The 22,949-nt window shown below is 51.4% G+C and overlaps 8 protein-coding genes across 8 annotated transcripts; 3 read left to right on the top strand and 5 right to left on the bottom strand.

The window, feature by feature from the left end:
• Positions 1-896: 896 nt before the first annotated feature.
• COCSADRAFT_142626 (uncharacterized protein) lies at positions 897-1,596 on the bottom strand. The gene is made up of 2 exons (XM_007701934.1): positions 1,345-1,596; positions 897-1,278 (listed from the first exon to the last, which is right to left on the bottom strand). The coding sequence occupies exons 1-2, from the start codon at positions 1,480-1,482 to the stop codon at positions 1,153-1,155; spliced, it is 264 nt and encodes an 87-aa protein (XP_007700124.1). The 5' UTR covers positions 1,483-1,596; the 3' UTR covers positions 897-1,152.
• Positions 1,597-2,405: 809 nt separating this feature from the next.
• COCSADRAFT_36864 (uncharacterized protein) lies at positions 2,406-3,449 on the top strand. Its single transcript, XM_007701621.1, has one exon. It carries the CDS (start codon positions 2,635-2,637, stop codon positions 3,142-3,144), a length of 510 nt encoding a protein of 169 aa, XP_007699811.1. The 5' UTR covers positions 2,406-2,634; the 3' UTR covers positions 3,145-3,449.
• A 1,753-nt stretch (positions 3,450-5,202) lies between these two features.
• On the top strand, positions 5,203-6,671 carry COCSADRAFT_36862 (glycoside hydrolase family 45 protein). Its single transcript, XM_007701620.1, has 3 exons — positions 5,203-5,724; positions 5,789-5,970; positions 6,024-6,671. The coding sequence occupies exons 1-3, from the start codon at positions 5,263-5,265 to the stop codon at positions 6,202-6,204; spliced, it is 825 nt and encodes a 274-aa protein (XP_007699810.1). The 5' UTR covers positions 5,203-5,262; the 3' UTR covers positions 6,205-6,671.
• Positions 6,672-9,861: 3,190 nt separating this feature from the next.
• Positions 9,862-12,241, bottom strand: COCSADRAFT_117484 (uncharacterized protein). Its single transcript, XM_007701933.1, has 5 exons — positions 11,926-12,241; positions 11,802-11,864; positions 11,669-11,751; positions 11,224-11,621; positions 9,862-11,171 (listed from the first exon to the last, which is right to left on the bottom strand). The coding sequence occupies exons 1-5, from the start codon at positions 12,047-12,049 to the stop codon at positions 10,286-10,288; spliced, it is 1,554 nt and encodes a 517-aa protein (XP_007700123.1). The 5' UTR covers positions 12,050-12,241; the 3' UTR covers positions 9,862-10,285.
• A 1,468-nt stretch (positions 12,242-13,709) lies between these two features.
• Positions 13,710-14,550, bottom strand: COCSADRAFT_89531 (uncharacterized protein; the record flags this gene model as incomplete). The annotated part of the gene is made up of 4 exons (XM_007701932.1): positions 13,710-14,088; positions 14,138-14,231; positions 14,283-14,446; positions 14,528-14,550. 4 exons carry the CDS (start codon positions 14,548-14,550, stop codon positions 13,710-13,712), a joined length of 660 nt encoding a protein of 219 aa, XP_007700122.1.
• A 569-nt stretch (positions 14,551-15,119) lies between these two features.
• COCSADRAFT_89942 (uncharacterized protein) lies at positions 15,120-18,590 on the bottom strand (the record flags this gene model as incomplete). Its single annotated transcript, XM_007701931.1, has 6 exons — positions 15,120-15,576; positions 15,625-17,954; positions 18,003-18,102; positions 18,152-18,269; positions 18,320-18,342; positions 18,463-18,590. 6 exons carry the CDS (start codon positions 18,588-18,590, stop codon positions 15,120-15,122), a joined length of 3,156 nt encoding a protein of 1,051 aa, XP_007700121.1.
• Positions 18,591-19,501: 911 nt separating this feature from the next.
• Positions 19,502-20,819, bottom strand: COCSADRAFT_160512 (uncharacterized protein; the record flags this gene model as incomplete). Its single annotated transcript, XM_007701930.1, has 2 exons — positions 19,502-20,665; positions 20,721-20,819. The coding sequence occupies 2 exons, from the start codon at positions 20,817-20,819 to the stop codon at positions 19,502-19,504; spliced, it is 1,263 nt and encodes a 420-aa protein (XP_007700120.1).
• Positions 20,820-20,969: 150 nt separating this feature from the next.
• On the top strand, positions 20,970-22,548 carry COCSADRAFT_199677 (uncharacterized protein). Its single transcript, XM_007701929.1, has 2 exons — positions 20,970-21,073; positions 21,131-22,548. Exons 1-2 carry the CDS (start codon positions 21,002-21,004, stop codon positions 22,307-22,309), a joined length of 1,251 nt encoding a protein of 416 aa, XP_007700119.1. The 5' UTR covers positions 20,970-21,001; the 3' UTR covers positions 22,310-22,548.
• Positions 22,549-22,949: the final 401 nt, after the last annotated feature.

The following is a 22,949-nucleotide window of genomic DNA, read 5'->3' as shown; positions in this document are numbered from 1 at the left end:
CTTGCAGAAGGCGACGAACAAGCCTACTACTTGGATGTCTTAACCCTAGAACGTCCCCTTGAAGTGTTGAGTTGGTATTAGTCAAATTTTTGAATGATGATACCACAAAAAAACCACATATTACTATGTATTTTTTCAAATACTTACACAAGGAGTGGCTGGCTACGCAAACATTACCGTTGCTGACAATGACTGGTGGACGCGCACGCCAGATGGTAAACTTGACGTCATACAGTGTTTCCTTCTTACATACTAGTAGGAGAGAGCTTTATCCCCTCAACACACGCAGCACTAAGCGACTACACCCACTTAGACAATCCAACGTTGGTATCCGGTCCCACTGCAATCTTTGCGGCAATCAGTGTCACTGAGGTTTTGGATAGATAACAGCAGCAGACGAGTGTCTGACCATTTGCCCCTCCTCCCTTCTACAAACATGCAAACGTACATGGCACGCTCCAACAACTGTGAAAATGTTCAACTAAAATAGCAATCCCTTATTGTGAAGGTTTTCAGCCTCGGCTGAAAGCTCTTGATGGACCCTGGGTTGGGCCATGGAGTGCTCTAGTGACGCGCCAGCTAATGCTTCACTTGGTAGTCACTGCAGGGCCTCGTATTCTACTACTAGCTTTCCGCACCCCGCCAGGCGGTAAAAAATGTCGTTCAGTGCCGTTCGGTTATTTCTCTCATGAGTAGTGAGAAGTACTCAGGGTCATGCCGATACCATGTAATCGTCTGTTGATCACAGTAGATGCGCGAAGTCATTTTCACATTATAGAGACCACCTGAATCGCATTACCGCAACGTCTCAAGTAAGCTTTGCAGAGGCTTCAAACGGCAGCATAGCAAGCCATGGTGCATAGAAACAGTCCCGAGGAGACTTTTGCGTTGAGTGTACTGAGTATTCATGGAACTGACTGCGGTTAGTATATTGGCACGTTAGCATCTCACGCCGGTGTCACACCAACACCTCTAGGTTAAACGCGCGATGACTGCGCCGTACCAATAGACACACTATGAGCTGTTTGGGGTATCGAACATTAGTCTCAATTTATGCCAACCAAAAAAAGAGAATCAATCTGGTGTCATGGTCCACTTGCTGGGTCCATTTTCCAGCCTTCGCTTCCCCCGCATTGTTCAAGCCCGCTCAATCTATTTTCCTTCGCCAGCACGTTTCACACCTCCTGCGACATCGTTTGCGCCCTTTTCAATGCTCGTAGCTACATCTGCGAGGCCCCTGGCGACGGGCCGGCCAGCACTGCCTGTGGCGCCCTCAACCTGCGTTGGAAGATTCAAAATCAGTATTGTGGCGTATATGCATGCAGTTGTGAATATACTACTTACCGTCTCACCAACGCCTCTCCCTAGGGCACCAACTACGCCACCCAAAGTGTTTGTGACACCCCCAACAGTGTTTCCAACGGTAGAGGTTACAAACTTCACACCAGAGGTAACACCACTTTCATTTTGTCCGATGGGCATATTGTTTATCTGGATCGCGTTTTGACTGGGTAGTAATTTGCGTTTTCGGTTTCTAGGCTTGGGATGCTTTGTGGTAACAATAGAGTTTTGGCTGTTGCAGACTTAGTAGACAGGAGTGTCGGTGGAGTCTATGCCGTCTACTGGATCTAGTGCATTTATGTGGTGGTAGATGGGTGACGTCATGAGGCTTTGCAACACCAGACGCAGCGTGTTTTCAAGAAATCTCGCACTTTACAACCCCCAGGCTTAGTCCTTGCAACGCTCATAAAGGCCTTGTTTTTTGTTTGCCACGGACGATGTTACGTGGCCATCCTGGCACACGTCGTCTGTTGCTGCTTGGCTTATACACAGTTGTTGGACAGATCTTATGTGTAACCCTTTGTAGATGTCATATGTATGAATGTATGGTCATTACCGAGTATCGAAAATCTATAGGATCCCCTGGGGGTTACCCTTGGTATTGCTTGTAGTGTTGAAGATCATGGCGATCACTCGATCCTTCGTGTTGTCGTCGTTGGAACCCGTTGCCCACAGGCCTGGCCAGCACCTCTTACCGCACTAGGCAAGTGTGTAGGGATTTGTTCTTCAACGGCGACAAATGTGGAATCATGTTGCAGATGAAAGTGCAAGAGCATACACCGCGCCCATCCACATGGGCATGCGGCCGATAAGGGATCCGGACCGGGAATCTGATCAAATCTCGCCCGGGGCGCCTGAAGAACGCGCAGCCCACGGGATGCGAGTACATGAAATCCCATCGCGCGCCATTGGTCGATATCATCTGGAAGGATGATAGCCCAATAACGTCGGGCGAAATATCTTTGCGAGTTGCAAAAGCACATCGGACGTACGGCCGAAGACTTCCGCTGGCGGGGTTTGTTATCACTGACTTCAAGTTCAGATTGCGCTGTAAAACCGTGAAGCTCACTGCAGAATTTTATAGCAAAAGGTCGACTGTCCCACTTCTTATGTTAATGCACCAATCGCAGTATCAAAATATTCCTTTGCAATTACTCAGATTTTATGAGTATACCTCATTGAAGAACTGGGAACATCCGGTCTGAAGTTGGAAAACAAAAAGCTCAACCATACGCAAAGCTACGCCAGCAGGCCTCAACCCAAGGAATCAGTAATAGACACGGATAAACCAACATGACTTCTCTCTTCCCACATCCGATCTATGCCGAGGATCAACCGTATGCGCGCAGTATCTTGTACCTTCACGTTATACGGGCTTCGGTCATGTCCTTTTCCTTTTTCTCGCTTGCGCGCTTCCCAGCTTCTGTCATTGCAGCGCGCTACAAAAAGACGGCAATTGATTACAACGTCATACTCACGCGTACACTGAAGACAGCAGGTCGTGGACTTGTGTTGGGAACAGCAGCGGGTGTGGTTATGACGTGGGGCCGCATGAGAGAACTCGAGGAGATTGAATGGAAAGATAGATCGTGGAGGATCTTGGAAAACAATGGCGAAGTACAGACGGACTGGGTCACGCTGGGTTCCGCGAGCGGAGGTGCAGTTGCTGCTTTGATTGCTGCACGGAGAGGAAGAATAAAGATGCCCGCTGGTGGGGCGATGCTTGGTGGAGCAGGCGCTGGTATGGCAGCTGGAGTGCCGTACATGTTTGCATCGTATGCGGCAGGAAGAAAGCCAGCTTGAATGCGATGACAAAGAGGGAAAGTAGAGATAGAGAGAACTTGGAAGGGAGAAGCTGGAGTCAAAAGGAATCCTAAGTGGCATTTGTAATATGATAATATGCAGGGCGATCTGATGAATTCGTGGTGTCGAGTGTGCATCGTTTCCATATGGACTTGTTGCTTTCTATGTCAAGATGATTCCACGTCTTTAAACGATAAGCAGCACATGTTGACATAGATTTTCATCCCCTATATTTGATCAGAACTTGGTGTACAGTTCAATCGGATGTACAAGGCTCTTCCTCTGTAGCATAGTCAATAGTCAACCGTATTCATGTCTTGAGGCTCAAGACGAGCCCTGCATAGGCATACTCAACTCGAGAACGTGCCTTACTTCCAATAATAGATTCAAAGTCAACACATTGGTGAGACGACCAAGAATATTGGGCCAAGCAAAGACAAAACATGTGGTATGCATAGTCAGTAGAGAAGAGCGTGGGCCACTACTTGGATGATGCCAATATGTGGCTAACAGGTCCAGGCTTTCGGAGACGATTCTGCTAGGTTGATAGTTTGGATATTATCAGCACCATCCCTGGCCTGTAGGTGAGCATTGTCCATTTCTTGTATTCCTGGGCGCATATGAGTCTGATTCAATGACAGCGGTTTCAGAAACATAGTTTCAAGGCGAGTACGACAACTGCAAGGATGGCTGCGTAGAGGCCATTGGGCAGTCGAAGCAAGTGCCGGGTAGAGTGTGATGTATGCACGCATACCGGGAAAGCTCGACATGAAGTCTTGCATGCAGTATTTGTGTGTTACTACCTAGTCGCAGGGATTGGTGTGCTCCTACGCATGCGTGTTGTTGCATTCGTTTGGTTTGGCTGGACTGGAACATTGTCGTGATGGGCCTTGGTCCTGGACATATACCAGAGGGTGCTATAGCATGTAACCCCTCGTTGTGAAGTTGAAATTATCCATCCGACCAGGCCAACCCAACGCAGACTCCGATGCCTATTGCTGAGGATAAAAGCCCCTTGGCAATTTTGTTGCTTGGGCTGGTGTTGGTCTGAAGGCGATATTGGCTGTTCGGCCAATCGGACATATTTTTCAGTAGTCGCTCGGTCGGGAGTGACGCGGCACAGACGGACACAGACATGGCAGAGGGCTAGACGCGTGGATGGACGTGCACAGGGTCCATGAGTGCCTTGGAGGAAGGGCACGCGCCACTTTGTCGTGGGGCTTACGGGCATCTGGCAGTCTTCATGGTTCGTGTTTGTAGGCGGCGGTGTGAACGCTTGCCGGCGGACGGAGCAATACGTTTAGAGTAGCGGGGCGAGTGTAACCGACAATGGGGCCCCCGAGCGAGGGCGGAACGTGAGACGTCTGACCAGAGGATTAGGCGTTGATTCGGCAATGGCAGCCGTGTAGTGTGGTGTGGTCTGGCATGTGGCAATGGCAGCGTAGCATACTCTAGGTATTGTCCGGCTTCGTCATTGGAGGGCATGGCAATTTAGAGTAGCCGTGGCAGTACCAGCAAGAGTGAATTGAGTGCATGGGAATCGAGTCCGCGATTGCCGAATTGCGGGGAGGCGATATATCATCGGTGGGAAGTGTGGGGAACAAGAATGCTAATACTAGAGTAATCCCAATACCACGAGGCAGCCGACCAGGGGCAGGATGATTAAGAAGGTGGCGATGCAACAAATGGCAGCCCGTCGCGTGTGCGTGTGCATGTGCATGGCATGGGATGAGAGACAACGTGGTGCACGCAGTGGCAACGGCTTGCTGGGCCTCTCAAATGCCATTGCCCCGGGTCCCGTTTCAGTATCCAAGCTCCGCCGATCCCTGCCAGGTGCACAGCAGGATAGTTCGTCTTCTCGGCCTGGGATATCGAAAGCAGCTTAATTTCTCCTTGCGGCCAGACTAAAACAGGACCCCTCTTTGTCGCTGCTACTTACATCCTTCAAATACATACACACGCCCGGCCACCAACGCGGCGCATTCTCGAGCCCAAGAACCATGCCACTGACCTGTTAGTTTCAACATCATCATCATCATCATCATCATCATCATCATCACCTCGACCACTCATCTACATCTACCTCTTCCATATATCCACAACCATACGCCCACAAACATGGCGCGACATGTCCGAAACACTCTCATCTCCCTCCACCTCTTTGCCCTTCTTTCTCATGCCGCCAATCTCAACTACTCGGGCGAAGCCGTGACTACGCGGTACTGGGACTGCTGTAAACCATCGTGCGGGTGGAATGGCAAGGCCGATTTCAGCAGCCCGGTAGAGTCGTGCACAGCAGACAACAAGCCCACCAACCCTGCCGCTGGCACTGGCTGTAACGGTGGTGATGCCTTCCAGTGTGCCGACCAGCAGCCATGGGCTATCAACGACACAATGTCCTATGGCTTTGCCGGTGTCTACATCATGCCCGCCCTCACGCGCGGCGGCATCGAGGACGCTTGGTGTTGCGCATGCTACCAGCTAGATTTCACCAGTGACCCACTGATTGGAAAGAGCATGATTATCCAGGCCTCAAACACGGCGTACGACATTACAACAACAAACCGCTTCACCCTTGCAGTAAGTCACCTTTTTGGAACCCTGCTCGATAGTGCAGTGCAGTGCAGAGCTGAGTCTTTCCCAGGTACCTGGTGGCAACACAACATCGGTCGACGGATGCGCCAAGCAGTATGGCGTCGACCAGTCCGTCTTTGGCCAGAGGATGGAGGGCGTCAGTTCAAGCAACGACTGTGCAAACCTACCCGAGCCGCTGAGAGCGGGATGCCAGTGGCGCTTTGATTGGCTCCAGGATGCGTCGTTTCCTAGGTATTTGACTTCACTTCCGGCTACACCATGCATCCAGTACTAACATTGCACAGTGCCAATTTCAAGCGTGTCGTGTGCCCAGCCGAGATTACGGCCAAGAGCAACTGTGTGCGCAACGACGACAAAAGGCTTGCTTCGGGCGAGTCGACTTCCGCAGCCTACAGTCTCAGCCCTAGCCTGCCTCATACTATGGCTTTCGTTGCCGCCACGATGCTAACCCTAATATCGGTATAGCATCGGTGATGTTCCCTGCGCGTCACGTTCCTGCGGCCCGCTCACGATCCGTCACTCTTCATTTCGCTTGCCCTCTTTGCACTCTCGAAGCCGAGACTGATGGCATCGTCAGATGACAAAGAAAGGCAAGCCCATTTCATGCATGGATACCCTACTTGATAAAATACCCGCATTAACACGCCTGCCCTCCGTGTCCAGACCGCACTCGCTCAGGACTCGGAGTCGCCGGTGATGTGCTGGTGCATAAGTGGCTTTCCCCGGTTTTTTTTCCTCAGTCTAGTATCATCTGGCCACCAATGGAAAGGGTGTGTGTAAAAAAGATGACATGTACGCTATTACGATTGATCTGCATATTGGTGTTTGGAAAGCTTTTTCATTTAGTGGGTGCCGGTTTATGGACCACATTCAGCCTTTGGAGCGTTCTGTACTCTCGTGAGAATGATGATCACTTTGTTCTTGACCACTCAAACCACTCCATGTTCAGTCATGCCTCTGAGTGTAAGCATGAATATATGCCTTGTATGCAGATCCTGGAGTCATATCGGACGAGAACTAGTGGGGCAGCATCTGTGGTAAACGGTGAAGTGGCTTGCTGGGACGCCAGCTGGTTGGTCCGGTGGATACAACGATCCAGGCATTCCAATACACCCTGAGCAGCTGGCCGTCAGCCAATACTCCATGCCGGATCAACAGGATGCAAATCACTTTATTGCGATTTAGCCTCGTTACCGTCGCTGAACTCTAATGACTACTGAAGCCGCAACCATTTCCGCAAAAGAAGATGTTCCCCGGATTTTAGGTAAGTACAAAAGTAAGCAAAACCCATTAGTACACACGGCAAAAGCACTCAGGCGAGCGCTAAGGGACATAGCGCGGTGATTGTTGTAGCTCTACACCACAAAATTGACTTCATTTAGGCAAATTGACAAGTAAGCGCAGAGGATTTAGACTTGGCGGGCTGCGCCTTTGCCGTTAGCCTCGCAAAAAAAGAAAAGACTGCCTTTTTGCTCGCCCGATACGAATGCGCGGGGCCTTGAATGGGTGGGTTGTTAAATTATCCATATGAGCCGTGGAGCAGGGGTAGTGCAGCCTCGAATATATTAATCGTCGCCCAACGTGGCAACGGAGAAACAATGTGGAGAAGAACGAGAGGCACACGCGCACATGGCTGATGATGTGCGAGTATTTTTCTTTTTGCCACTGGACGTGTGGGAGCGCATTATCCCGCGCAATTATGCAGGTGCGCAGCGTACTTGTGTGCATGTGTGCGTGTGGCGGGTGTTGGGACAGTAGGATGTCGACTGGAACAAGGGCGCAAAGGGAAGGGGGAAATTGGACCTTCGCTATGCACACGAACTGCCTACTTTGTCGCTTCTCCCGACCCACGCGACGACACCTCTTGTGCTCAGCTCATCATCACACTACGTCTGGACACACTTGTGTGACTTGTACTAGGCGCCGCGTATACGTACACACCCGTGTTAGATTGGTCTTCGTATTTGCTAACTGACTGCCTTGCCGGGGCACTTTTGTTACATTTGTGATACTTACTCGTCGCAACCGGATGGCCGCTGCCGGCATACTAGTAGGTACGTACCAGCGAGGATACTCCGACCGACACCGACAACACCAACGGCGACGACGACGGCGACGATGCAAGGACTTCACATCGACGCATGTCCGGACAAGGTTGGCAGACCGTTCCGCCTGCGCCTGCTGGCCCAACAGTCTAGGTTGACGTCTGACAGCCATCAACGAAACAAGAAAGAGCGAATAGGCGCCGCAACTTTGTTACATAAATCCACCGAAACCTGGCCTCACCTACTACCGAAACCGAACCACCAAGGAACAACACCATCGGCAATGTTGAGAAATCCTGAAACTGTGCCAAAGCCCCAATGCCTAGCTCGCGACACGGTACCTGGTGCGAGTATCCTGTATAGTTCTCCACGTCCCAATATAGAACACGAGCTCTGGTCGGCCCTTTGACGCCCGAGTATACCTTGCATTGTACTTACTACGTACACATCCCACTGCGACACGCTTGCCTACTCAATTCTCTTTTCTCTCAAACCGCCATGTCTACTAGTGGGAAAGTAGCCTAGGACTTGTTCTCTTCTTGGACACAGCAAGTAGAAACAGTCTGGTCTGAGCACGTCAGCAGGCAACATGCTAGTAATCGCAGTCTACACTGCGCTCTTGGTATTTTTTAGGCCGACCCTAGCATCAAAACAGTAACAACTGTAAGTCCAAGACAGGCAGTGCAAGTCTCACACTTGTATTAGTGCAACGGTCGGACCCAGAAAAAAAGATAAAAGAAAGAAAAGTAAGACCGAACCGATACGAACATCTGAAGCACGAGCAGCCTGATCGTCCAATATCCCATTTCCACAAACGCGCAACGTCGATGAGTCCTCAACGTCCCCACTTCCACATGTGTACCCACCACCCGATCCATAAGCTCCAAGTTCCAGAACCTCCAAGACTCCAAGTATTTTTCATCTCCGAATCTAATCGCACGATCTAATCTCCGACTCCAACTTTGTCATGACCACAACCACCAACCAACACATGTGTCGCAGGAGAAGAGTATGTAAGTAAAGAGGCGAGTAAGAAAGCTTGTCGTCTCGTCCCATCCGCCCATTCTATACGCCGGCCTTTCAATACAAGGAAATCTACGTTTCCCTCGTTTACGAAATATAAAATTACCATAATGGGACCCCTAGTAACGCGTAGGATCTACTTTGTAATCTTAACCTTTTCTTCTTAACAGCAAGCACATATACCCCCCCTTCTACGTCATCCCCTCATTTTAAACAAAAAGTCGCGCACACGTACTGCTCGGACAGAGGGTGTAAAAAGACACTTTGATCAAGTTTGCACAAAGTTTATGAGAAAAAGGAAATTCAAGATAATATCAGATTCTTACAAGTGAAACTCTGGTTTCTCCACTGCAAGCACGATGTATCCACCAAGAAGACTACCAAGTATCGTAAAGTCCAGAGTGTATCCATCATAGTGACATCACACCTAACCATCCCTTCCTCATCCACCAACTTACTCAACCTCCAACCAATCCCCCCTTCTCTCCCCTTCACAAGCAAGTAAGTAGAAATATACGCGCGCAACCATTCCGCTCCGACTCTCGCAAACCATCCCATATTCTCCCATAGGTACCCACCTTCGTTCCCACCTCCTCCCGCGGACCACCCAACGACCACCCCCTTGTAAACTCACCGGCTCGGTATCCTTCCCCCCCCCCTCATACCCTCTTGGCTCGTATCCCGTATCCGTCACTCATATACTGACATCAAAGGGGGGGGCAGCGGCGGCAAGGACAGGGAAAGCTCTGTGCAAGCAAAAGAAAAAGAAAAAGATGTGAAAACACGGGGCGGGCGGGAAGGAAGGAACCCGGTGTGACGGGATGTGGGACGGGCGTGTTTCAGGGGGATTACGTGGATATGTGGGGATGCCTTTGGTGGTGGTGAGTGGGATCGCGGGTTTCGGGGGATCGAAGAGGGGGAGGGGGTTGTCCGATGGGCGAGATGGGTTTGTTGTAGGACGAAGAAGATATGATTGAAGGAGGAGGAGGAGGAGGAGGAAGAAGAAGAAGAAGAAGAAGAAGAAGAAGAAGAAGAAGAAGAAGGAGAAAAGTGGGTAGATGTCGATGTTGAATTGTTTTATTTTTCTCAAAATGTAGATATTGATATATACTATGCTTGCTAGAACGATGAACAAAGAAGTGAAAGGATGAAAAAGAGGTTAGGCTATGCACTGCATAATACTTCTTCTTCTTCTTCTTCTTCTTTTTTCTCTGCCCCGGTGTTCAACACTCGATGTCGTGATTGTGTGGTATAACAACCCCCCCAACTCTCCCTTAGCTAGGCATGTGCGCACCTCCGCCCCAGCTCGCGAAAAAAAAAGCGACCGTAGACTAAAAAGTTCAAAGTCCCAAAAACCCTTTTGTGCATGAAAATAGTCACATGGTATCATTGCAAACTCCACATACTTTCCCTTATCTCCCTCAAAATGTAAACAAAAGAAAACAGAAAAAAAAAACAGAACGAGGCATATCATAATCTCATAACCTTCGCGTCTCCTCCCCCCAACTCCTCGTCCTCGGGTGATGCGGATAAATCCCCTCATCATCATCATACTCATCATACTCACCCGCATCCCCTATCCCGCGCAGCCTAACCGGTGAAAGCGGCGTAATGGGGCTATGCAGAAGGGTAGCAGCAGAGTACCGCCTCCCAGGTACTACAGTCGTAGGGCTGACAGGCGGCGAGTCGAGTTCCAAGCTCTTGCAGCCCATGCTGCCTCTGCCGTACTTGCTGTCGACGAGGGTGGGCGCGGATTCGAGGCTGCTGCCGACGCTGCGGACGGACTCGAGGACGTTGGCGTCGCCCTTTTCGCAGTGCGAAGACGCGGCGTAGCGGTCTTGGCTGTTGCGGCGGGAGGGGCGGGAAAAGTAGGTGCGTTTTGGGGGGTTGTTTGTGACGATTTTGCTAGGGAGACGAGGTTTCTTGCATTCGGTGATGTGGGCGCTTGCGCCGGCTTTGTTGGTGGTGGCATCGCCAGAGGTTGAGGTGCGTGTGGCGAGGCTGCTGGAGAAGTCGTCTTGGATGCAAGGGAGGATCTTGTTGAACATGCGCACTTTGACGCTCTTCTTCGAGTTGCGCCGTGTGTAGCGGCTGTCGCCGGCAGAGGAGCTGGATAGGTCCCATTGCTGCCAGTTGTTGTCGGTGCGGGCCTCGGGGTCCATGGGTGTGGCTTTGGTGCGGAAGTTGAAGATCCATCGTGTGACGAGACCACGTAGGATGGGGATGTTGGCGACGATGATGGCAACATTGTTTTCAATGTGGTTGATACAGTAGTCGATTGGGTAGGTCCAGTCAGGCTTGAAGAGCGTGTACAGGCGGTCGCGGTATGAGAGGTAGATCTTCGCGGCGCCAATAGCAGTGACCCTATACACAGGGTTAGTTGGTTCGTCTTGGCCATGACAAAGACTCGACTTACGCAAGACTGCAGGTAAAAACTGCTAGCACAACAAGACGGGAGCGTAGACGGGCACTCATCATCCTTCGGACAATGATAAACGGAATGGGGAGGATCAGAACGTCAGTGAGGAGGTTGGCGCAAGTAACCCAGATCAACATCTCGCCCATCTTGTGGCGGCCCATGCAGTGCAGACCACCAAAGGTTCGCGGCTTCCATGTGTTGCCGGTAAGGGGTGGGCAGATGAAGATGTAGAGGCACCATGGAATCAAAGCGCTTCCGACAGTGAAGATAAGAATGGCGTAGAGTGCTCGCCTCAGCCATTGGATGACGGAACCAGCGCGAAGAAGGAGAAGGATGATTGATGCTTTGACCAGTGGCAAGATGGGAATGTTCAGTAGGTTAAAGGCCATGACAACCTAGACGCTGTCAGTATACAATCACATCGCATCGGCGCCATACATACAGCGTAGTACTGGTCATAGTTTGGTTCAATCTCATCTGGGGGAACTTGCCAGATATGGACACCAACATGCCACATTTTGACATCTGTGTTTGGTTAGCAAGCCGTAAATGGAATTGAATGTAGCTATACGTACGTCTGTATGAAGGTCCTATGAGGGCTATTGACAATAGCAGAGGAAGTATGATAAGCCAGTCATCTATGCAACACCCAGTCAGTCCTTGTGTCGCATGTCAAAAGGGCAAGGCAAAGCAGCTTACCCCAACTCAGGCGCAGATTCAGCTTCCGGCGCGTGTATATTCTCAGAATAACAAAAATCGAGGCCAGAAGCGGAGTGCCAATGATGACGCCCAAGCAGGTGAGCTGGAGGGGATAAGAAGGCATGGTTATTGACGAAGCCTGCCGGCAGAAAACCTGGAGAAATCGCAAAACGGCATCTCGCAGTTGCTTCGAGGGGTGAGCATTCGCATATAAACGCCTGCAGCAGCACAAGGCAAGGTCAAGTGCAGGCGAGAGCGGCAATCCTTGCTCACCCTTGGTCCTTTGGGCGGCGCCTCGACAGGCACAACATCCCCGCAATTCCGTTGCTCGCTGCATATTAACACGCACGGAACGAATCAAGTATGCCCGAAGCGTCTCCAGGTGCGCTGCGGTCTAGTCTCGCGGGCGTCGCACTCACGTGGGTCGCACTCTATGAGGACGGTGGGCTCTGGCCGTGGCAACCATGCCGCATGCGTTTGGTGCGACAGGACATGATCTGGCGCCCTTTCGCCGCACATCTCCCTTCATTCCGTCTCTAACACCCGATCACCATCGCAGCCGAAAGGCCGACTCTTGACGGCGGCGGCGGCGGCGGCGGGCTGGGAACAGGGCGCCTCGAGCATTCGGCCGTGTGGGTTGCACAAGACAAGCAAAGAAAAAAAGGCTGCGTGTCCAGCTGGTTTCCCAGGGCTCACCGGGAAGGGTCGAGGCGAGCAAGACAGGACCAGCAGCGCTAGGACGGAGGGCGTTGGTGTATCAGCCTTTTCCTGGATCCTGGACCGCCCAAAAGGGTGTTGAGTAACCGATCCTTGCTGCAGAGCGAATCTGGGGGGGCCCGCCTGTTAATGTCGACAGCACCAATCATGCGTTGCACGTAAAGTAAATACGGCGCTACTGATAATATATACGTATGGAGGTATACACTTAGCATGGCATCCATCAAGCTCCAAGCGGGTCCTGAGGGCAAAACGGTCGCGATGCTGCCGGCGTCTGGGGCAGGGTAGGCTATCTGAGTAGGTACATGTGTCGATGGAAGGATGGCACCCGTCTGCAACGCCTACTACTACCCGTCCGTTCCAGGAGCTCAGGCCATGGTTCAGCACGCGTCAGGCTCCGTCCCGACAGTGTTTCGTCCAAGCGACAGTGGGCACGACTGACTACAACAGAGGGCCGTTTCGTGTCGTCGCACTGGCCGTCTTGTACAGGCTCCACTCGCACCTTGACATCTGCCCATCTTGGTGTACAAGACTACTTTAGGACACTTGTGCCTTCATCTACTGTCATTGCCACTACCGCCCGCCAGGCGAACCACAGCACTGCAAACTGCCGGTGACCCGTGCGCTCTTATATTAAATCGCCCGCGACGCCGGAAACGCTGCCCTGGTGAGGTCATCTGCTGGCGGGGTTGCTCTTCTACCTCGCATTATGCTGGGCCTTAACACGCCCCAGCTATCCAATGTGTTGTTTTGCCGCCCCCAGGTCTCGCTTCGTGCTACTATGCATTGTGTTTCCATAACCAAAAAGCACATGACTCTGTTGCCCATCTCGGTCCCAATTCTTCCTCACTACTCATACATTGTTAAAGTGCAAAATGCCCGGCTTATTTCCCGGAGCCTATCGAATCATGGATGCGCACAACGCCAGCCATCATGTCCTCGACGCATGACATTACCCGAGTGATTGCGCCTGTCACTCGATTGCCTCTTCTTTTTTCCCACCTCTTCCATTTCTGCTTTCTCATGTGCCCCCGCCACCTGCTTTCTTCTAGAACACTACCCCAGGCCTAGTCGCTTTTCAGCATGCTATCCACCAAGTCTCCGAGCGGACCCCAAAAGTCTTTACTTCCATTGGCCAGCCCATGCTCGTCAATGAACAGCACATAGTGCTTGAAGCTGGTGTTGAGGTGTGGTTCTAGCCCTAGCTCAATGATGACAGGATAGTGGTGGCAGTAAATGTGTGCGTAGACTCGGTACAGCCGCTTGAACATGTTGCGGATAAGAGATGGGAACGCCTTGGGAAACGGCACTCCAATCCGTGATGGGAACATGGCTTCGTTGTCTACGTTGGACTGCACCCATGCCATGAGGTGCTCAATGTATTCCGGTGCCGGCATCTTGGTCGGCTTCTTGTAGTTTTCCGAATCTTGCCAGAGGTACTCGAATCTGATTACTGTCAACAACATGCTCAAGCCATGCCCAGTCGCTGCCTTACTCGTCGGTAGCCTTCATCTCTGGACAGCTCTGAGGTGAGCAAAATTCGGTGATGGAGCCATAGAGTAGGTTGATTTGGTTGTAAAAGTCGACGACTGCGCTCGCGAATCAGCTGGCTTCGGCCTCATCTTCAGCACAATGCGCACCATTGACTGCCAGCCACTCGTCCTTGTCTTCTCCCTCGGGTAACCTGACCGCTTTCCTTAGACTTCCACTACCAAGCGTAGCCTCTGCATACTGCTTGAGCTGCCAGCTGCTCGTGCCTCGGTTTCCCTTTTGTGGCTTGAAGGGTGCGCGCGTTCGTGGGTTACTAGACCATGGGCAAAGTCAGTCTTTTTCCACCCAAGAATCTCTGTTGTGCATGCGCTAGGGTAGTAAGAGGGCCACCAACACGGTAGTTATAAAGTTGGACATCTTGTCAAGTCGCGCTACTTTGTATATATCTCCTGCTGCACGTCTGTTTTCTGTTCTCCGGTCTGGGCGTTTGAGGAATGCGCAACCGTTTTGAGCGAATGATTGAATGAATAACAGGAGATCACTTTGCGTCAGAGGCTGTGAGGTAAGAGGGCGAATAAGCGCTTGTTGGTGACGTTGGGCTGGCTTGGTCGGGTTCAGAAGTGACGATGGTGTTTAGGCCCCGCAACAAACAATCGATAATCGCCGGCCGCAACCACCACCGCCACTTCCACTACGCTAACACGTGATACGCCTCGCCCCCCTTGCCAAATAGGCACATGCATCCTATTGACACACGATACACTTCATGTGTTATAGATACGCCACGCATTATCTACACAGTTACTTTTTCAGGCGACAGATCATGAAAGGAATGAACGCCACCAGTGTGTGAAAAAAACAAATACTCTGCATGTACTGCGCCTCTATCATGAGTCTAGCATCTAACCCTCACTAGGTGACAACCCAGTCTACTAAATACTGCATCATCTAACAGACATGTCGTATCCACCATGCTTTTTCATGGCTTATTTGCTAAAGTACGGGTCTTGCTCAAAGTAATCGCCATCGTCACGCTTACGCCCATTGCGGTTTCCGTTTCTGCCTCGCGTGTCGGGAGCATCATCCATCGTCTCCAACTCGTCCGGCTCATACTCTTGCATACCCTTCTTGATGCGCTGGAGTTGTCCGCTGACGTAGTGGTTCAGACGATCCTCCATAGCTGACTTTTGCTCAAGCGCCGCTTGGTCTAACACACCAACTGAGTTCTTGCGCCTTATCGGGCCTGATTCATCATCATAGTCTTCTTCACCGTTGGTCGACGTCTCTCCCCAATCACTTCGGAAGCCGATACTACGGCTTGTTGATGATCGACGAAGAGCATGGCGTTTGGCCGGTTTGCCTGCAGGCGTAAAGACATCGTCAAAGTAGTGGCTAGCAGCACCAGTTGGCGTGCGTGGTGTCTGTGGGAGACGACAAGTCATGCTGTCTCTCGTTAGCCCTGTTACACTACAAACTCATGAACAAACTTACCCAGTGTCATGAATCATCTTCGCAATCAGACCGGTCCAGCCGCATTGATGTGTCGCTCCCAACCCGCGTCCAGTGTCGCCATCGAAAAACTCATGGTACCACATGTAGTCTTTCCAGTTGGGGTCGAAGTCAAGCATCTCGTTTCCGTTATTGATGGCCCTCCTGCCGTCATCTCCGCGGGCAAACAAATGCTGGAGACGATGTTGAATCTCCTCTGCTACGTGGCCAAGATGCATATAGTCACCAGAACCTGTAGGGCACTCAACCTTCAAGTTGTTGCCGTAGTAGAGATGGAACCTCTGGCAGGACTCGATAAGCAAAAAGTTTACCGCCAGCCAGATCGGGCCTCGCCAGTTGCTGTTGCCGCCGAAAAGGCCGCTGTCTGAATCACCAGGCAGGTAGGCCACCTCGTACTTTTCGCCGTTGACATCCATGGAGTAAGGGTGGTCCTTGTGGTACTTTGAGAGTGATCGAATACCATGATCAGCCAAGAACTCATCTTCGTCCAACATCCTCTTCATTATCCGCTTGAGACGGTCTTCGTTGACAAGCGACAGGAGCATACGATTGCCTTGACCGCGTTTGGACAGCGTGTGAATGTTACGCTTCGATTGCTCTGGGCGATTGGCAATGAACCATTCTACACGCTTCTTGAAACTGGGCAATCTGTTGATGATCTCCGGTTCAAGTGTCATGGTCGAATATAGGGGAATAAGACCCACAAGAGAACGGACTGGCATCTGATGACTCCATGGGCCACCCCACGAGATGGCATCGTAGTAGAAGCCGTCCTCTTCATTCCATAGTGGCTTTGACTCGCCTTCGCTGCGGAACTGCATGGCGTCGCTAATCATGAGGAAGTGCTCGAAGAACTTGGAAGCCATGTCCTCGTAGATGCGGCGTCTCTTGGCAAGTTCGAGACAGATGTTCAGCATGTTCAGGCAGTAGAAGCCCATCCAGCCAGTGCTGTCGGCCTGTTCCAGAACACCGCCGGTCGGTAGAGGATCGGAACGGTTAAAGACGCCAATGTTGTCAAGACCCAAGAAACCACCCTCAAAGATGTTCTTTCCGTCCGCGTCTTTTCGGTTGACCCACCAGGTGAAGTTGAGCAACAGCTTCTGGAACACACGCTCGAGGCAGTCAAAGTCCTCGCGTCCATACATCTTACGCTCAATCTTGAACACCCTGAATAATGACCAGGCGTGAACTGGAGGGTTCACATCACCAAAGTTCCACTCGTAAGCCGGCAGTTGGCCGTTGGGATGCATGTACCACTCGCGTGTGAAGAGATCGAGCTGCTTCTTAGAAAAATCGGGGTCGATCATCGCCAGTGTAATACAGTGGAACGCGCTGTCCCAGGCAGCAAAAAACGGATACTCCCAGGAGTCAGGCATGGAAAGGATATCGTCCAGGTGCATGTGTTTCCACTCTTTGTTTCGTATCGCTTTTCGTTCAGGTGGCGGAGGAGGCATGGCCGGATCACCATTGGCCCACTGGTCCCAGATGAAGTGGTAGTATTGCTTACACCACATCATACCGGAAAACGCTTGGCGCTGGACATTGCGCAAGTCATCCGCAATTGGAAGAGGGCTTATCCTGTAGTAGAACTCGTCCGCCTCTGCGCGGCGTTGCTCAATGATGTCGTCAAAGAGCTCTTCGTCGAGATAGCCGTCGTCTTTTCGCGAGAGCCTGAAGCGGACTACTGCACACTCGCCAGGCTGGACACCCTCGCCTTCATCGAAAGCGTACCACGCAGCACATTTGGTGCCCGTGTTTTCGGGGTTCGCAGCATCCTTTTCATCATCTACAATGTAGCGATGGAAAGCGTCCTTGACATATGGCGTCTTGTTCTCAACCTTCCATATGCTCTTGTAGTTGGTGTCATTGTCGGTGAAGAGCAGCTCAGGCTGGATATCCTCACCACTTGGACCAGTACCGGGAGATGGTGAAAGCTGAAAGTATCGGTCTCCGAGCTTGTGGTGTTTTGACTGAGCAGTCGTTGGGCCAATCTTAGTAATAGAAGGCTTTAGCTTTGGGTCTTCGTGACCCCACGCCCAAGTGTTCCTGAACCAGCAGTGAGGCACTATGTGCAGTGGGGCTGGCTCCGGACCGCGGTTGTATGCTGTAACTCGAAAGCACAGCTCTTCCGGGTCGTCCGCCTCTTTGGCAGTCTCAATGAATATGTCCCAATATCGGTCATCGTCGAAGACGCCAGTATCTACAAGATTGTACTCAGGCTCGAGCCGTGTTCGCTTCGCGTTGGTCTCGATGAGGTCTTCGTAGGGGAATTTTCGCTGAGGTAGCTTGTAGAGAAACTTCATGTACGAATGCTACAAGTAACGTCAGTGAATTGATTCCAAATAGGACCCTGAACGTACAGTTGGGGTGTTATCCAAGTGGAAATGGCACTCTTTGAGCGACTCGCCGTGGTTGCCCTGGGGATTCGACAGTCCGAAAAGCCGCTCCTTTAGGAAATCACTATACGAAATCAGATGGCTCTCTCGTCTTTGTGCTCAAATTGACTCACTCCTTCTCATTCCAGAAAGCAAACGCAATATTCTGGAAGCCGTGCGAGTCGGAGACGCCAGCGATACCGTCCTCGCCCCAGCGGAAAGCACGAGACCGTGCCATATCGTGCGTGAAATCTACAGAAATTAGCAAATACTGATAGAACGAATACAAAGAATCCACTTACGACTCCAAGCATCTCCATCATGACTGCAAAGTAAAGTCGGTCAGCAAAAAGCGGCATTAGAGAGCACGATGGTCACTTACGAGTAGTCTTCGCGGACTGGATGTGTGTCAGTATGGCTCAAACACAACTACACGGTATAAAACTGACCTGTTGCCCATTGTCGCTCGGCAACATAGGGACCCCATCGCTTCCAGTAGGCGGTGCGCTCGCGGTCCTGCTTGAGGCGCTGTTCCTCTTCGCAGAGGTATTCTTGATTCTCAATGAGAACCATTGTGACTGTAGGAGCCGGTGCAAGTGGGCTTCCGAGTCACTGTTAGGAAGGAAGAGTGGTGGGGTGGACGGCGCAAGGAGCGGCGTGGAGATAATAATTGCCTGCAGGCAGTATGGGGCAAACAATGGGGTAGTCCGACAGCCAAGATGTTATTTCGAGAGGGACTCGGGAGAGGGGAGGATCGTACGCAGACAAGCGGTCTGGAAAAGAAAAAGCGATTCTGAGGGCAATGGATCAATAAGAACGACGACAGACGACGCAGGCATTGGCCAGGCGGGTGTTGTTGAGCTAGCCCTTGCGAACCGTGGACGTGCAAGAATTCGCGATACAAAGTACATCATAGGTATCCGTGCATTGCGGCGGGACTTATCGCGAACGGCTGGCTTATGCCCACTCAAGTTTAACGTCTTCGCCCGCCCGGTTTCACGCCCATGTCGATAGAGCCGCAGAAAACTGGCCCAGCAACGTTGCAAAAGACGTGTCGGGCTTGTATTGCACGTCATTGTTTAGACTTGCGCTCGACTGGACAAGTTGCGTCCCCAAAATCTCTGCGCCAAAGTGTTGAGCGAGCTTACTGCCACGATAGCAGGCGTTAGTGCCGGGTTGTTCCCCACCATGCCCATCGGCGATGATCAGCACTGGTCCAGCCCTCGGAGAGATGCTCAATGGGCTGCGGGAGGTGGGAAATGGCTAGTCGTGACAGCCCTAGTCTCCGCGCTGTCTAGTTCTTCACGCTGCACTGGGCATCAAAGACTTGGGGCATGCGGCGACTGAGCAACTGCAGCTGCTGACAGGTTACCCTGACATACCATTTGCTTCGCGCGTTGCACCGCACATCGCGATACGCCAATTCACGTGACCGTTCCATGTTGCTGGTATACTAGTGCACCCTAAGTAGACAGCCCACTTTGTCATTGTCCCAATTGCCTTGCCAAGAACTCTTCGAAATTAATCTGTTCGTGGTTGCGTGTCCATTCAACAATCTGTTGACTTGTCGTATCTGATATGCGGTCTCGCTGTAGCGAGTATGGATACCACCGACGCATGTATCCCAGTCGCCAGGCTGTCCGTGTGCCCAAGGTTACCACATCACTGGCGTCGACCATACCCCAACCCGCTAGTCGGCTTTGATCCCAGAACAGCATACCGACTCTCCAAACGAGCTGCCGTCGCATCATATCACTAGGACTGATCGTTTTATACATGATCCAGCCGTAATTACGAAGTTGTATAGCCGGATGCTGTGCGTAGCCCACATGGCCCGCCCAAGATTCCCGCCTGTCAATGCGACGGTGTTGTTCTGCCACTGCATGAGAGTAGCGAAGAAAGCTTGTGTCTCGGCCAAAGACATGACCTCTATCCATATCCATGGCAGCAGCTCTGCTGTAGTTTCGCAAGTACGATGACTTTTGCAAAAGACATTCGCAACATGTGTATCGTTTATCAATGATTTCGTCGTAGAGGCCGCCTGGAGACTTCTGGCACGAATCTAGAAAACCTTCAACCGAGCTTCCTTGAGCCATCTGCCACGGCGCTAAAGTCTGCATGAATGCAGTTGCGAAGTCCTTCACTGACGTGTGGCCATTGGGTACGAATTCGGACCTGAGCTGGTAGTAGATTTTGACGATCAGAAGAGCGCTTACCAGTCGTGTATGCTCCGCCACAGACAGCACGACAGGCGTGACAGCCACATGTGGGTCTATGTAGATCTGCATTGCAGCATTCATACCTTGTGCGACTATATCTGCGGCCACGTCTACTTCGACGTAGATGTCCACTAGACCCCGCATATAGTCCAGAACATTATCTCCACTGCGGAGAAATCGCGAACAAATAGCTGGCCATTGGTCCAAGTTGGCCTGCTCCAATAGGTCGAGCGGTTTATCACTATCAAAGTCGTCGTCGCTGATGTTGTGTGATGCCGTCGCAACATGTAGCAAGCCGGCGACAGGCTGAGGGATTTCTGAGAGTGAACCTTGGATTACAATGTCTGGATATTGGATACAAAGGCTTCTGACATACCAAATGACGCTCAGAAGCCTCCCAATCGAAATCAAGTCGCACCTACAGATTACCTATTGCATGCAGTCAGTTTTAAGCGCTTCTTGTGAGACATCTCGTGAATATTACAAGTAGTTGCAATTCTGCAGGCAACTTAGTAAACTGGAAGACAGGTCTGGAACCTCGTCTTAGGTTACAAGCGGCTTTCTGTCTTGCATTTCGTGCCATTGAGCTGTGGTGTGAGTAATATGTAAAAACAGGGAGACTATGGTTGCCTACACATGTCGACGCTAGCGCCAACTACGGCAGATCCTCGGGCCGCGCAACGATGCTCAGGTACGTGGAAGTTCAACTAAGCCCAGTGCAACACACGTCCTTCACCATATCACCCCCGCACCTCCGTACACAAGATGCTGGTCTCTCTTACAGTCGGAAAGGTCGATGCTGGTGTAGCTGTGCTGCTCACCGAAGACAAACGCCTGGTGAGTGCCCTCAATGCCTTGCAGCACACGAATTCACCCTAGCTGACGTCAATCTAGATTGAATTCCCCTCGATATTGCTCCCGCCAGATATCTCTTCTGGGTCTATGGTGGATATTGACGTCGGACGCAACTACAAGGCCGAAGCCGACGCACAGAAAGCCTTCCATGAGCTCCAGTCTGAGATCTTCCGCACCTTCGGTCAGCGCACGCCCTCGGCGCCTGTTCTCAAGTGTCGCAATGCCACGCAAACCTCCGTAGTCCTCGAATGGGATCCCATCGATATCGCGACCGCCGAGCTACGCAGCCTCACGCTCTACCGCAATGGTAACAAGGCTGGCACAATACCCAAGCCCACTGATCAGCACAGCACCAAGTTGAGTGGCCTGGCAGTCGACACAGAATACCAGTTTCACCTTGTCCTGAAAACTAGTGCCGGCACGTTCAGCAGCGAAAAGCTGAATGTACAAACACACAAGATGACGGACCTGTCAGGTATTACCATTACCCCTGGTCACATGCCTGCAGCTCTTCGCGAGTCTCTACAACGATCTGTGGAGCGAATCGGCGCTAAAATTGCGGACACTGTTCGCATTGACACAACGCATTTCATCTGTACTGAGGGACGAGGCCCAGCATGGGAGAAGGCAGTCGAGAACAACATTCCCGTTGTAGTGCCAGATTGGGTCATAGGATGTGAGAGGGAAGGAAGGATAGTTGGCGTCAGAGGCTACTACCTGAATGCCGATCCACGGCTACGGAGCGTCGGTGTTGGGTCTTCACAGCAGCAGTCTCAGCAATCATCACAACCACAGCAGCAACAACCACAGCAGCAGCAGCAGCAGCAGCAGCAGCAGCAACAACAACAACAACCAAGGAGTCCAATAATAAGCCCAAGGACTGAAATCACGCCACCCACTCCTGAGCAACCCAGGCAAGGTCGGGACGCAGAAGGTGCCGCACCACCCCCACCACCCAAAGATGACGTGAGCGAGAGAAGTGAGAGAAGCTCATTAGAGTCCAAGTTGCAAACAGAAGAGCACAGGAACAGGACAGATGATCTGAAACCTCAGTCTGGAAGGGAAAAGCAGCAAAGCGGAAGCGAAGGAGACGATTCAGAGCCAGAACCAAGTGACGAAAAGTCGATAGAGGCGAGTCTACCCCAGAGAGCAAAATCAGGGCAGGCGTCTGTTGAAGAAGACGATAATGGAGAAAGCTTTCAAGATGTGCAGCTCTAGAAGAATGGCACTGAGAGGGGATGTAGGCTGTGGACAGTTGCTATCCAATCATAGCTTGAGTTGCGGAGTTTCCCAAAACTCGCCTCCTGGTCGGGCACACCGTAACTACTGTCGATGCTTACTTCTCTTACTCTCGCAATTCCTCCTTAACTACTGCATACACTAGAAGATTGTAATGCATACCATTCTGTCTAAGTCCGTGTTTCTGGACATTACTATCAATCCTCACAACGTCGTCTTCATTGCCCTGTTCTTTACATGCTTTTGCTCATGGTTATAATTGCCACAATAGGGCGGGCTGGTACCTACGCAATTCTACCTGACAAGTATACCTCCCAACGTTAATGGCGTTCGCAAAAGCATAGGATACTTGGAGAAAATAGTTCGGCTAATCGGAATCTAGTGCAGAAGAGTCAGCACCTTACTTATTGAGGACGAGAGCACTGTTGTCACTTTCTTATTATCGTTTTATGTCTGCTATATGATCCCGAGCGAATCCGATCCGCGCTCACCCGGCTGGTAAATACATGGCCGAGCGCACACTCTATGAGCCCCGTCATTGGAACAAAGGTATATCCTCGAATGCCGTGCCGTCCTTCGATGTTACCACGTGTATTACTACGTGTATTTACACGCAATC

Source organism: Bipolaris sorokiniana (genome assembly GCF_000338995.1).
Source record: "Bipolaris sorokiniana ND90Pr unplaced genomic scaffold COCSAscaffold_7, whole genome shotgun sequence".
NCBI classification, from domain to species: domain Eukaryota; kingdom Fungi; phylum Ascomycota; class Dothideomycetes; order Pleosporales; family Pleosporaceae; genus Bipolaris; species Bipolaris sorokiniana.
This window is presented reverse-complemented; position numbering and strand designations above follow the sequence as displayed.

Coding starts and splice junctions, on each gene's coding strand:
- COCSADRAFT_142626 (XM_007701934.1), bottom strand. CDS start 1,482: ATGCCCATCGGACAAAATGAAAGTGGTGTTACCTCTGGTGTGAAGTTT. Junction 1,279..1,344: donor GGAGAGGCGTTGGTGAGACG/GTAAGTAGTATA, acceptor CTTCCAACGCAG/GTTGAGGGCGCCACAGGCAG.
- COCSADRAFT_199677 (XM_007701929.1), top strand. CDS start 21,002: ATGCTGGTCTCTCTTACAGTCGGAAAGGTCGATGCTGGTGTAGCTGTG. Junction 21,074..21,130: donor TCACCGAAGACAAACGCCTG/GTGAGTGCCCTC, acceptor ACGTCAATCTAG/ATTGAATTCCCCTCGATATT.
- COCSADRAFT_117484 (XM_007701933.1), bottom strand. CDS start 12,049: ATGCCTTCTTATCCCCTCCAGCTCACCTGCTTGGGCGTCATCATTGGC. Junction 11,865..11,925: donor GAATCTGCGCCTGAGTTGGG/GTAAGCTGCTTT, acceptor GGTGTTGCATAG/ATGACTGGCTTATCATACTT. Junction 11,752..11,801: donor CATAGGACCTTCATACAGAC/GTACGTATAGCT, acceptor AACCAAACACAG/ATGTCAAAATGTGGCATGTT.
- COCSADRAFT_36864 (XM_007701621.1), top strand. CDS start 2,635: ATGACTTCTCTCTTCCCACATCCGATCTATGCCGAGGATCAACCGTAT.
- COCSADRAFT_36862 (XM_007701620.1), top strand. CDS start 5,263: ATGGCGCGACATGTCCGAAACACTCTCATCTCCCTCCACCTCTTTGCC. Junction 5,725..5,788: donor CAAACCGCTTCACCCTTGCA/GTAAGTCACCTT, acceptor AGTCTTTCCCAG/GTACCTGGTGGCAACACAAC. Junction 5,971..6,023: donor CAGGATGCGTCGTTTCCTAG/GTATTTGACTTC, acceptor AACATTGCACAG/TGCCAATTTCAAGCGTGTCG.